Genomic DNA, 13,490 nt, shown 5'->3' with positions numbered 1-13,490 from the left:
TTGGGAGATCAAAGAGGGACCCGAGGGGAGCAGGTCCTCGCGGCTGGGGCCCGTGGGGTGAGGTTCAGCAGGGAGTGACGGGTTGTTTATAGATAGAAATATACATCTATCTTGGGCTTGCCTTACTATGGAAAAAGGCTGCGGAGATCTGCTGTGCTGAGTGGAAAATTATTCACTTGCTTTTTCAAGTTATTGAATTTATAAAGCAGCAGCATTGGTTTTGAAACTAGTCATTTAACTGGAATTTAATCCTGACCTAGTTCCCAACGTTGGATGGTCATTATTGTGATTTACCAAAGCACAGAGAAAATCAGTGTAAAAAGAGCAACCAGGGTGAGCCTTGCTCTTGGGAGGGAACCAGTTTCCCCACCTTTGGGAAGACGAGCTAGCCTTGTAAGACATTTTCAACTGTCCTGCCGAAGGCCTCCGACCCCTGGGCATGGACGAGAACTGACCTCGCTGTCTGTGATTCCTCCGCATTGCAGAGAGCAAGTTCAAGGAGGCGTGAGCCCTAGAAGGCACTCCCGCCCGCGTGGTGCGTGCCAGCCTGGCTGCCGCTCGCTCAGCTAGAAGAACGAACGGCCGCGGTCCACCCCTCCCCGTATTTGTCCAGGTAGTTCTCAGAGTCATCAGTCAGGTAAGCACTTTCTGAATTAATCTGAGAAGCAAACCAGTTGTAGTTTATGTTGGTCCTAAAGAAAATACATAATTGGAATGGCTTGTTACAACACCGAGATGTCAAAATGAAAGTCACCAGTCAGTCACTGTATATTATTCTGCATCATTTATTAAATATTTATTTTATATATGCATTTACAAACTTTACTCATTTCAGAACTCTGCTTCCAATACATTTTAAAACTTATTTTTTGTAGAGAGGTTCTCTTGTAAAATGAGATCCATGTACAAAAACTAGGCAACAGATATAAAAGTTTCCTTTCATACTTCTCATCCATCAAGAAAAGAAATCTTATGTGACAGAACTAAAACCAAAATGTGGCTCTTTCACAAGAATAACATGTCAGTGTTCAAACTATGAGTTCTAATGGGATAGGTCGTATTTCATCTTTATATGGCTCTATGTGGTTTAATACTTCTTAGCTACTGTAGCACGTTGGTTCAGATGAAGAAAAAAAAATCAGCTCTACCGTTTGGGCTAGATAATCTAGAGACCATCAGTTATTCATTCCTTTATAACGCGACACCAAAATTCACCTAGGAGATGACACTGATTGGCTAGCTAGTAAGCATTTATCCCAAACGTGGCATAAAAAGTTCCCTTTAAAAAAATTCATTAACTTGGCAAGCTAAAGTCTGAGCATCTAATTTAGCTCTCTTATTTAAAGACACAGTTCGTTTAAATGATCAATTCAGAAGCCTAAAAGAATCTTTGAGACTACAGTTGCTTGTCTTAAAATGAGTGCTGACTCGACAGTTCAGACTTGGAGCACTGTCACTGTAAGACAAAGGCACTGATGCCACTAGCAACGAGAAGTAGCATCACCACAGGATAATCACACGGTACACAATGCCCAGGGGCCTGAAACTCACTCACTATTAATATGATTTTGGCAGCAGCATCATTGGATATTTAACCATTTATTACGTACTATTAACACACCAGCTTCAAAGATGTGCACTCCCCTTAGGATACTCAGGAGTTACAAGTTTATTGTGATTGCATAATTGGTATTGCACAGTTTTATAAAAAACATAAATACTGGCTATTCTAGCTTTAAATACAAAATACATGTCATATCCTTTTAAATCTATAATCTGGTTCAAGTGCAAATCAGGTGCTTTCTTTAGTCCTTCCAAAAAAGGCATCTTTAATATTTTTGGCACAGATGAAATTTCATCCTGCCAACAATTCTAATTACAACACATATATCCCAACCTTTAGAGTAGCAATCATATACATACAGTATAAAACTGAGTATTTACAAATATACTAAGCATAAATGTAACATTCGTGGGTGAGTCAGAACTGATTAGCCATACCCACACTAAAAATAATTTAAAAAGGTAAATGCGATTCCTTCATTTCATTTGCTTATGCTGGCTGCTGTGGGTTGACATTCATGTGAGGAGGATGTCCTAGAAGGCCGATTCTTTGTTTCTGCTTCCTTTGTTCTGTCATCTGGAAAGTTAAAAAGTTTCATCATTAGACTCAGACACTTCCTGTACGTCAGATCGTATACTGAACCATAGACTTACCTCTGTGGTTACGGTTTGTACTGAAACCCACTTTCTACAAATAGCGTACCATCAGCGTATCAGACACACAGAACTTCAGAAAGGACCTCCTCCTAGGCAGAATGGGAAATTCTGTGCCCTCGTCATGCAGCGTGACATTCAGAACTGCTGCTTGCTGCTTGTTTCATAAAGGAACCAAACCCAGTAAAAGCGCAAGGTTCTCGAGCCTTTCCCAACTCTGTTTTCAAATGATGGCTTCGTGTGACAGTAACAGCACGCTCAACTGTCAAGAGGAGCAGCGTGCTTAGAATCCTGGGTTTGACCGGGAGTCAGCCCCTGGTCTTCAGAAGGCCCTGATTCCTGTTTCCAGTGACTCTTGGGTAGTTTTGATTTGAGAGAGAGAAAAAAAAAATACCACACAGCCTTTCTAGGAAGATGAGGAATGTCTTCACCTGTGAGGTCCAGAGAGATTCAATACCATAAATAATGCCCTGGCACTCCGTGGTGACTCTTCCTTGCCACCCACAGGCGCCAAGATCAGGAGACACCTATCCTAGGGCTGGTCAAGTGAAAAAGGACTTTCAGAACGAGAGGCTGGTACTGTTGATTTGGCTGCTGAACTGAATCAGCTCTCATGCTGAGGAGCATCTAAGTTCTGTTCTGGGTATAATTAATTCCCTGCACTAACCCAGTTAGTCCTAGCTCCGGATTTGATGCCGGGCATTTAAGTCAATTAAGACAAAAGGGTGGTTATGAAATATGTATTAGATAATGTGGTTATCTACAAGTGGCCTAAGATCTTGCTCCTAGATTTCTGGTTTCCTAAAATCAGAGACGAACTAGGGAGCAGTAGGAAAAAGAACGTGGGCTTTGGAATCAGACAGACCTGTTTCCATGACAGTTTTATGTTACTTAACTTTTCAGAGTTTCTTCCTTCGTACAGTTAGGGTGATAGTTCCTGTCTCCTGGGTGGAGGGCGGGGAGGCGGTATGTAAACTTTTTAATAGAGTGTATGTCACACAGTTGGCGCTTAAATCTCGGTTTTTCACTTGGACTAATTTTTGGTACAAAATATCCAGAGAGAACATCAAGTAAGGTTCAATTTTAAAGTGGTTGCTTTTTCTTATTCAAAACATAGCGGTTTTCCTTTCACATCAAAATACTATTTTTAGGCTCCTGTGAAATGCCTTCAGTGACAGTTTAGAAGGGAAGATTTATAAGCAGTGAATATTCCCCAAAGGTAGCTTTTAATAAAGCCCTTAATAAAGAAGTGAGTTAGGATATATTCCAGCCAGCCTCTGAAGTTTCCTTAGACAGGTGACAGGTCTTTAAACGTGGTGTCACACGTGACACCATACTTGACAGACTCAGCCGAGGAAGGAGAACCTCATGTGACCCGCGGAATAGGTTCACGATTAGATTGTAACGCAGGGAGTAATTCAGGCACCTCACTGCCTGCTACTTCAGACACTCAGCGCAGGTTCCCTCACCAGGCCCTTGGCGGGCAGCCTTAGAGGGAATCCCATACACGTGGCTAGACTGAATCGTCTTGGCATTCTCATGGAGTCAGGCATCGTGGTGGGCTCAGCCCCTACTGAAGGATACTTTATTCCGAGCTTCCATTGAAAGCTGCTGAGGTTTTCAGTGGTTAAAGCTGGCCCTTAAAACTTCTTCCGTACTGTTTCTGTAAGAAACTACGTCCTTTGGAGATGACCTTTTATGTAAGCGAATCTCCATGCCTGATTGTCAAATGAGCTTTTTCTGACTTTTCAGACTGTTTCAGACTGTTTCAGAATGACTGTTGGCTCTTCAGTCATTCCCTCAAACTGTGTCCCTTCCAACAGAGGGGCCTCCAGCTGGTGGCACAGCGTCCTTCCCTCTTCTGCGGACACCACCCGATACGCAGCGGTGGTCCTGGTCTCATGTTCTAATTTTCTAGGTTTGTCTTCCTAAAATAATGACTGCATTGCCCTCCTTCCCTCATAAAAGCTAAAGCTCCTCCCTAATTTTCACTGAGCGGCCAGACCCTGGGCTCAGGCAGGGACAATCCTGGCAAGTTCACGTACCCAGTACACACTGATCTCGTTTTCGGTTTTCCTAGAATAATGGCTCTTAAACTTTGGCATGCACCAGAACCACCCAGAAGGTTTGTTAAAACACAGATCAAGGGCCCACAAACAGTTTCCGATTCCGAAGGCCGAGGGTAGGGCCGCTGAATTTGCCTTTCTAGCTAGTTCCCAGGTAATGTTGCTGTTGCCGATCTGGGTGGGACCACGCTGTTGCTCTAGAAGAGCTTTTCGCTGATGAGCTCAGACATAGGCCAGATTGCAAGATCTTAGAGAAGATCCTCTGCAGTTAAGCACACAGTAGGCGCACACATCTGACTGCCTGAATTCTGCTTTGGTCAACCGTAGCCTTTCCGACAGACAGAATGGCTGTCATTTAAGTGACTGAGAAGTGAGAAGGACTAGGCCAGATGCTTCGGTATTTGACCCTTTGGGCTTGGTCGCCATCCAGTTACAGTCATCTGGGAACAATAATGGACACACAGTCCGCTAAGAACCAAACCTGGTCTGTAAGAAACTGAGTTCAACGCTGCTAGACAGTTCAGTGTCCCAGGCTCCTTGGGACATACTGTCACATAATTCCTGGCTTTACTAGCTCAGTTCTACCTAGCTAGCTAGCTACCTGCATACATCCACACACGCTGGATATCTTATTTAAGGCATCACTGTTATCTATTACTGTTACCTATGTCAGAACAAATAAAAATAATGGCCGAGGTCTATCCTTGGCATACTGTCCTAGAGTATCCTCTCTGGACACTACTAGATAAAATATCCATCAGATTCAGATCTAGGGTAAGTAACAACTCAAAATTCTAATACTGAAAAATCTATTTTGAATAGTGTGAAATGTCCCAGTTGTAGTAAATTCATTTTAATATCCTCGAAATTCACAGGCGAGGATGAGCATTTGAAGCAACGCTCTTCTTCATAATCTATATAAATACAGAAACCAGCTTGAATTTCAGCATTCTTTCTTTTGAGCTGGTCTAAACAAGAAGCAAACGATCCTGTAGCTTTACAAGCCAGATGCAACCAAACATCTGAAAGATCTTTCACGAAAACACTAACAGTTGAGTGCAAATGGGCACAACTTCATCCGCCAGCACTGACAGGCTGGCACGGAGCACGAGGACACCACAGTCTGCCTTCATGTCAGCAAGGTCTTGGCTACCAGGCTTCTGCAGAGCCAGGAAACTCTAGCCACCAGAGCTGATTTTTACAGTCCTATAAAAGCAGTCCTGCTCCTAACCAGGAGCCCAGAACACTGGCAAGGAAAACTGAAAGATCGCTTGAATGCAGTTTTCCTGATTCACTGTAAACGTACAGATGTGCACATTCCTGATCCCCAGCGTGCTGTCCTGACCCTTTCTCTCTGACCAGGCAGACCCTTCCTCCAGCTCTGACACCCAGCTCCCCCATTACCGCCTCTGAGAGGGTTTCCGGGGCAGGTACTCAAATCCTCTCCCCAAGCCCAGGCCAAGTGAATTGCTCCCTCTTCCTCATTCCCAGAGCAGTCTGTTTGAACCTCTGTTCCACACTGACCACGCCGAGTTAGAATTCATTTGTTTACTTATTGGTCTCCCACTCTGGACGATTAGTTCCATGAGGAAGGAGAGTAGGTTCTATTCGACTTTGTAACCCCAGTACCTAGGGCTGCACCAGGCAGATGGGCGTTTCATCCATGGCAGTTCAAAGAGCAAACGGAATCGCCCGGAACACAGCGCCGTTCCTTGAGCACGCCGTGCGCATTCGTGCCTCTGCTCCGGCCGATCCCGTCCCTGGGATGCGCCCTGCCGCGCTTCCCTGCTAGCTCCCAAGTCACCTGCTCGTCGGACTGGAGAAGCCAGACTCCTCCCACACGCCAAACCCCACGCAGCAGTACCCACTTCTCTGCGCCCCGTGAGCCTTAACGCATGCCTCGGCTCACAGAACGTCTTGTACCATCATGCCGTCAGCAGCCTGCTGCTTTCCGGCTACATCACCGTGTCCTAGAGGGCAGACATTACCTTTGGCCTCTTTTGTGGTTCCAACACAGCGTAAGGAACATAGACATTCAAGTAAGTTTGTTTAACATTCCATTTTCCAGCTGTGGCCAGTTATTCTAACCTTTTGTTCTTCCTTCCTTCCTTACGCAGTTAATAAGATAAACCCGTTGTGTGATAAATGCCAAACACTGGAACGTGCTAACATGATCTGAATTCTCAAGCACTACTTGTATTCCTGACATCTACACAGAAGGGTCACCGTCCTATATGCAGGTGGGAAACGTGTTCCAGAAAGTGAACCCTTCTCTCAATATTTGTTCTTTCGCATTATGAAGACACACGCAGAAAAAATGTAAGTTCTTACATTAGTTCTCCTCGGAATAAGAACGTGAGAGAATCACGTTTAGTACTGAGTGTCTCTTGGGAGGGGGAACTTCGAGATGCATCGTTAAGTAACACTTAGAAGAGCAATTTTAATTAATGGTTCTTGGCAATAATAGAAAAACCACTAACCAGGTTTTCACTCGTATCCTTGTAAGAACTCTTTCTCCTCAAATGGGCATTTGAAGAGGACAGCCACCACAGAGGCCAGTAACAGTAAAGAGTAAAACCAAAGGCATTCAAACTCTCATTGCTCCATTATGCTGGGTTTTGGACCAGAAGATCTGAGAAAATGTCTAAGTGATGAAGCAATTTTTGCGTTTTCCAGCCCTTTTACCAGTGAATGGTATTCTTTCATAGCTGTTGTAAAAAATATCTATCACAGAGCTTCTTGCTCATGAATCACTCATGGGGTTTTTATTTTTTTAATTCAAAATTTTTTTCCCTTCTGAGGGCAGGAATTCTCACACTTACCATTTACAGACCTGCACCTCTCTAACCTATCTGCATGATTTTTCATGCAGAACAACTTAAGAAATCTTCATGACTGTAATACACCAAATTTAATAAAATTTAAATGTTTTCAGCAAGTAGATTCTCAAATGCTTTAAAGTTTTGTTACAAAATCAAAAGAAAATGTTGACTAATTCCTTTTGAAAAAAGCAAATTTTCCCCAATAAAAGCAATGAATTTTCCCCATCTTTCTGGGCACCTTAAAACCTAAGCAGATCAGTCCTGGTAAAGGCACTGGAGAATATATTACTGTTTCCTCATACTTCTTAGTCCTGTGGTACCTTCCAGGAAAAAGTGGTTCAATTTCAAATTCATTCACAGGGGAAAGATTTTCTGAAGAATGGTTACAACTGCTAACTTTAAACAAACAAAATACAAAAAGAGCTGAAAAGAAGCAGTTTAAACCATACCGGTGTTGATGTCACTTAATGAACCTCAGTCCGTATGTAATCTAGTTTTACATACTTCGTTCAAGCCAAAATTTGGGTTTCATAGAATCAGCTGCAATGCCTAGCCTCGTCTCTGCTCAGTGGTGTAAAACTGCAGTGACTGTGTCCTCCGTCACGTCTGAAGTACGTGATGCAACTTCTGAAATTTCAGTGCTTTTTTTTTTTTAAAAACTGAGTAAGAATTTACACAGTCAACCACGAAGGGCAAACGGTACAGTGACAAAACAAAACAAGGGAAAATAAAAACATAATGCCAAAAAAAAAAAAAAATCAAACCCAGACCTGCAGGACCAGGAGTTCCAGCCTGGCAAGGTCACGTGAAGTTAGATAAATTTCCTAACCGCCTGCTGTGTACCTCAGTGTCCTCACCAATAAAAGGGGGGATTTAGGTGAGATGCCACCTGCTGTCTGGGTACCTCCTACACCTGGGATTCTTGATGCTAAGCCCTCGGCTTCAGTTCCCTCCGCTGACGGGTGGGTCTGCAAAGTGTGCATCAGCGAAGCAGCTTTAGAATCAACCTCAGGGAGCAGTTCAACACAAGCTTCTTAGGGCCTGTGGAGAAGGGCTTGTGTGTTATGTATCATCTCAGAACACCCAGTGATAGTTGGTTTCAAACATGTTTAAAAATGGCACTTTCTGGACCACTTAATCGTGTAAGTCTGTATCAGATCAATTTTTGGAAGATTCTTTTGGCATCTAACTTCAGACGTCTGGGTTAACTGAGATCTGTGTTGCCACAGCTTGCTCAGAGGGAGAGGAAGGGAGCTCGAGCACGGCTGGCCGTGCTGAGTTCGTCTTGCTCATCGTGGGCGGGGGGTGGGCAGGAGCAGCTGCAGCAGACAGCGTGCTCCATCGGGGCGGGGCCTGTGGCACATCCGTCAGGGGGTCACAGCAGGGGTGGAAAGTTAACAAGATAAGCAAAGTAATCTAGTCAGATCTTCATTAGTTGTTCCTCTGGAGGTTATTGCTCGTCTTAGGTGCTTACCAAGCTCAGTGCCTTCATAAATAAGACCTTCTGTTCTCATTAGTCTTTCTTGTTTGCTTCTCAATGCATGTGAAGGGGAAGAACCCGAGGCCAAATGGCATCTCGGGCACAGCCGGGAACAACTGAGTTAGAAAAGAAGCACAACCTAAAGTAGGACTGCGAAAAGTGCGGTGCAAACCGTCTTCAACAAGAGTGTACTCTAGCCAGGGCCTTCCCTGTGCTTACGTCCCTCAGAGCGCGCAGGCACCCGCGGGGGGCCGTGCCTTGTCCGTGGAGCTGGCTAAAAGCGTTCAGCACCGCGTACAGGGTCCGAGCGGGGTGACCCCGGGCAGCCAAGGCGCAGACCGAGTCCCTGTCACCGCGCTGCAGTCCTGGTGGACCACCCGGTGACCGGGGGTGCTCACGTGTAAGGGGGTCAGAAAGGGGGAAGGAGTGCACAGGGTTTGGTACAAACTTGCCCCCTCCCCGCAGCGTAGGTCCAGGAGAAGCATTTATCTGTGGACAGGGAGCCGGGTGGGTGGGCCGTCTCTAGCGTCAGTTGTGTGGGTGCGGGGCTGTGTCCAGGTTGTGCCCGTCTCGTCCCCAGCACCTGCCCTACTGCCTGGGCTACGGGAGCCACTCAGGAAGGGTTTGGCCCCTGAATGAACCAGAAGGAGCTTCTCCTTGACTGTGGTTTATCCCAGGATGCTGAACTGAACTATCCGCGGTGAGGAGGTGATAGATTGGAGGGCTATGCAAAACCAGAAACAGCCTTTAACCTTCTGTCAGTGAGGAAGGAAAACAGAATAGCTTGACACGTTGCGTGTGTGTGTGTGGTTTTTTTTGTGTGTGTGCAGCACTTCATTGAAGTAGTTTGCATTTTCTCATTTTCTGGTTTTGCTTTTTATATTAAAACCTCGTCCTTAGCAGCCCTGAAAGTAGTGTCACGGGCTCCTCCTGTGAGGGGGCAGCGCTGGGGCAACGGAGGGGAAACGGTGGGCGCGGTGAGCCAGCCCCGCTTTGCCCGTTTCCTGCCCCCTCCAGGTGTGAGCGCCGCCGGTCCCTCCCGGCCAGCCTTGCGTGCGTGGTGCTGTGTGTGCGTGTGAGGACCCCCTTACCTGGTCCTTGAGCTCTGACAGCTGGCCAGAAAGGTTGGTGACGAGCTTCATGGTGGACTCCAGCTTCTCCTGCAGGTTCCTCAGCTCGTTCTGTTCTCCCTCAGAGTCGCTGCTCACCAGGGACATGGCTCTCATCCTTGGGAACCAGTCAAGGTTTCTTTCCTAGAATCCACATTAGGGGGAGAAAAAAGAAAAAGAGGCAGTCACTTCTAGGAGGAGAGACGAGAGAGGCGGTCTCCGCGGGCATCTCTTCCCTGTGCCATCCCGGGTCACGCTGTCCCTGAACGTTGCAGACCTCACGTACGGTGCTGTGTATTTTTTTTAAGCCATTCAGTAAATATCTTTCTAATTGAATATAATTAAGCTCTCTTAATTCCAAGAAGTCACGTTAAAATTAAATGCGGGGAAAAGGTTTCCAAACAAGATTCCCATCTTCAAATAAATACTGCCAATGTGTCTTTGCAAATTACACAGCTAGTAAGATTGGAGTTTTAAAATTGTGGTAAAATATATACATAATAAAATTGACCATTTCAGTCATTTTTAGGCGTACAGGTGAGTGGCATTAAGTGTACCCAGGCTGTCGGGCAACCATGACCACCACCCACCTCGGGAACTCTTTCCACTCCCCGACTTCAACTCCATCGCCGTTTAACACTAACTCTCCCACCCCTGGCAACCGCCTTCTCTCTGCCGTCTCTGTGGCTTTAGCTGCTCTAGACGCCTCACACTGGGCTGTGTATTTTTAAAAGCATTATACTCGGAAAATCATCTGCCAACGCTCCAGAAGTCAAATGGATTTTAAGATCCCGACTGTTCTAGGATTTCCCAGATACGTGTGTGTCTGGGTGTGTCTGCGTGGTGGGGTATTGTTAAGAGGCTGAAAGCGGAAAATGGGCTCCTCGTTCAGTCTCCTCCTTTGCGAACTTAAGGACATCACCCCGCTACTCTTGTCTGCTTTCCCTTCCGGCCTGCAATGGGTGATGGGTGCTGTCGGTGGGTATAGTAAAGACCCATGTAGTCCCTCCCCTGTCCAACTCCACCCCTCTCTTTTGATTCTCTAGCTTGTACCTGTAAACAGTACTTCTCACTACTGGGAAACAGAATGGGACAAGGCTCCTCCTCCCCCTCACTTCCTCTTGCCCACATATGCCTTTCTCCCAAAAAGTCAGCTTCCCCGACACGTTCTGTACAGAGAAGCAGGAGTGAACAGTAAGAAAGCTTCATCGGGAGACAGAGGGAGGAAAACTGACCCATTACATATCCGTCCGTGTCACTTGTCACCTGGGCCGTCTGGATGCTGTCAGGATAAATTCTAATAAACATTCTAACACCAATCTTGCCTGTCCCATACCCCACCAATACACACACACACACACACACACACACACACAGGATTTGCTCTTGTTGCTTTGTGCACACCAGAGGTCAGCAGAATTTTTCTGGACAGCAAATATTTTCTGATAGTAAGTATCTTTGGTTTTCTGGACCATATGGTCTCTGTCACAGCTCTGCAGTTGTAGCCTGCAAACAGCCATAGATAACACAGAAAAGAATAGGTATAGCTGTGTTCTGACAAAATGTTATCTACCAGTGCTGGCAGAGGGCCAGGTTTGGCCCACAGGCCGGAGTTTGCCAACCTCTGTCATAAACAGAAGGCATCAACATGCTCAAAACCAACAAAATTCCACCAGACATGTCTAAAACTTAAAAGGTGAGACAATCAAACCGTATTTTGACCGAAGGTAGTGTAGCGATAAAGAAACCAAACAAGAGCCAGCTGAAAATATTAGACAGAAGGCACCCCTCCCTGGCACCCGGTGTCCCATCGACTTTGGCGTCTTCGGGGAGGCCAGCAGCTGGGACTCACGAGCCCGCGGCAGCATGACAGCAGGAACCACCTCAGTGGAGTGACTCAGCAGCCCCCTGGTAAGCGTTTCCTGGGTGGGCCCTGATGCCACGCCTCACTGCTAAACCTCAGCTGCTTAGAATGATGGCGGAGGGGAGAAATGGTGATCTCTGTCTTCCTGCACCACAACCCTGTGATCGGCACACCGGCCACACGTGCCTTGCCTCGAGCCCATGGGTTCTCAGCAGCTTCCCGCCGCCGACAGAGCAGCGGGCAAAAGACCCCACCAATTGCCCTGTTTTAGAGGTGACCAGCCTGAATGTTCTCAGTGTTGCCACATCTGAATCGGTTTTTCTGCAGCAAGGAGGGGAGGAGGAGGAGGCAGACTCTCAGCACTGAAGCCTGGAGGCAACCCTGAGAAGCAGCTGGGGTCCTCTGTCACTGGTTACATTCACTGCCCTGGCTCAGTCCCTCGGGCACGGTCACACCCTCCCACGGAGGGAGGGCCGCACGTTCAAGGCCTGTGTCCCTCTCGGGGAGGAAGGAACCTGACTGTCCCGAAGGGGGCACGCGGAGGGGACAGGCGGCTGGTGATCACTCCCTCTCACTAGGCAACCCAGCCCCGGGAAAGGAGGGGACACGGCGGGCTGGGCGGAGGAGCCGTGAGCACCACGGCTGCAGTGAGATCAAACGGCAAGGCCAGCCCAGCTCCCAGAGGCCCAGGTATCCACGGGGACCACTGCCAATGTCTGCAGGTGGACCCCCGAGGACACCGGGGTGCAGAGGAAGGAGCTGAAGTCCCACGTGAACTGTCAGACCCGGAGGAACATACAGACACGCCATCACTTGGGATGTGACTGGATGTCACGCCAGGAGGACGAGTTTAGACATTGCTAGATCCCACTGCTGTATGATAATGCAGCAGATGGCCCTGAACAGGAGGGTAGTTTGTCCTGGGGCGTGGGCGACAGGGGACAAATCCGTATATTTCAAAGGAGAGCCTGAGAATTTACCTGCTGTTTACACATTGTGAACTTCTGTTATTCAGTATTGGGTGGGGGGCAGGTATTAGTTCTTTGGAGTCAAGTCAAAACTATCAACACTTCTGGAAGAAAATATCATTAAAAATAAAACATATTCAACAAAACAGAAGGAGCACTTACCTTATGGGCTTGGTGCTGAGGACACAGCAGTGAACCACCTGCCCTGGGTCGCTGCCCCCTGGACCTCATTAAAGTGAAAGGGCTTTGAAACCTAAGTATGAAACAGCCTTCCTGACATCAAAGTGCTTGCAATTTAGTTACGGAGAATGTAAATTAAAAAAGACGAAAGAATGGACCACTGGAGCTGTGCTGCGTCAAATAAGCGACAGACCGAGCAGGGTCAAAGTCAGAACTGCCTCCCAGTGGTTGCTATTGGCTGGAATCCTCTTTAAGAAAGGCCTGGGCCTGAAGGCATATTAGCACTTGGCCAGACAAGGGGCAAGCCAGAGGCCTTCTCAGCAGAGCGGAGTGAGGAAACCCGAGGGCAGACAGGTCGGGGCAGCACCGACCATCAAAGGAGATGCCGGATGGGCCGGCGCAGGAGAGAGGCAGCAGTGACGCGAGGCTCCACTCCAGGAGGGCCTGGACGGGGTGGGGTGGGGGCTGGCAGTGGGGAAGGGAATAAGTGAGCTGAAGTGACCTGGAGGTGCTGGAGGGGAAGAGGGGGTGCGCACGGGCTGCAGCAGCCAGCAGTGAGAGCTCACCTGTAGCTAACTTACTACTGACACGCAAATGAATGCTGAGCTGCCCAAAACGGTTCGAGAATTCATCTAAAATCTGGCTTGCAAATCTCTCATATGTTCATTTGCTTAGCAAACCCTCTGTAAAAATAGAAGACACAGATTTCCAGAGTCCACATGAAAGAGGTCCTCAAAAGAACACAGAAAACCCACGCAAAGTCTGCACGTAGCTTCCTTATTCT

General features: G+C 47.2%; 1 protein-coding gene and 1 long non-coding RNA gene across 4 annotated transcripts in view; one reads left to right on the top strand and one right to left on the bottom strand.

Annotated features, from left to right (window-relative positions):
- The window catches only part of LOC140686808 (uncharacterized), a 41,366-nt gene that overhangs the window by 23,064 nt on the left and 4,812 nt on the right, over positions 1–13,490 (top strand). For 2 of the 3 annotated variants that reach the window (XR_012060754.1, XR_012060755.1), the window contains exons 2-3: positions 486–637; positions 6,401–6,602. This is a non-coding gene — a long non-coding RNA (uncharacterized lncRNA). Of the gene's footprint in view, positions 1–485; positions 638–5,909; positions 6,302–6,400; positions 6,603–13,490 lie in introns of all 3 variants that reach the window. The other variant, XR_012060756.1, reaches the window with a different exon arrangement.
- Positions 762–13,490, bottom strand: part of ITPR1 (inositol 1,4,5-trisphosphate receptor type 1) — a 298,229-nt gene continuing 285,500 nt past the window's right edge. The window contains exons 58-59 of the mRNA XM_072941751.1: positions 9,677–9,838; positions 762–2,140 (exon numbers count right to left, since the gene is read on the bottom strand). Coding sequence (XP_072797852.1) covers positions 2,054–2,140; positions 9,677–9,838 — 249 coding nt within the window. The 3' untranslated portion in view covers positions 762–2,053. The remainder of the gene's footprint in view (positions 2,141–9,676; positions 9,839–13,490) is intronic.

Source organism: Vicugna pacos, chromosome 17 (assembly GCF_048564905.1).
Source record: "Vicugna pacos chromosome 17, VicPac4, whole genome shotgun sequence".
NCBI classification, from domain to species: Eukaryota; Metazoa; Chordata; class Mammalia; order Artiodactyla; family Camelidae; genus Vicugna; species Vicugna pacos.
Note: the sequence above shows the minus strand (reverse complement) of the source record. Positions and strands in the feature narration are given on the sequence as shown.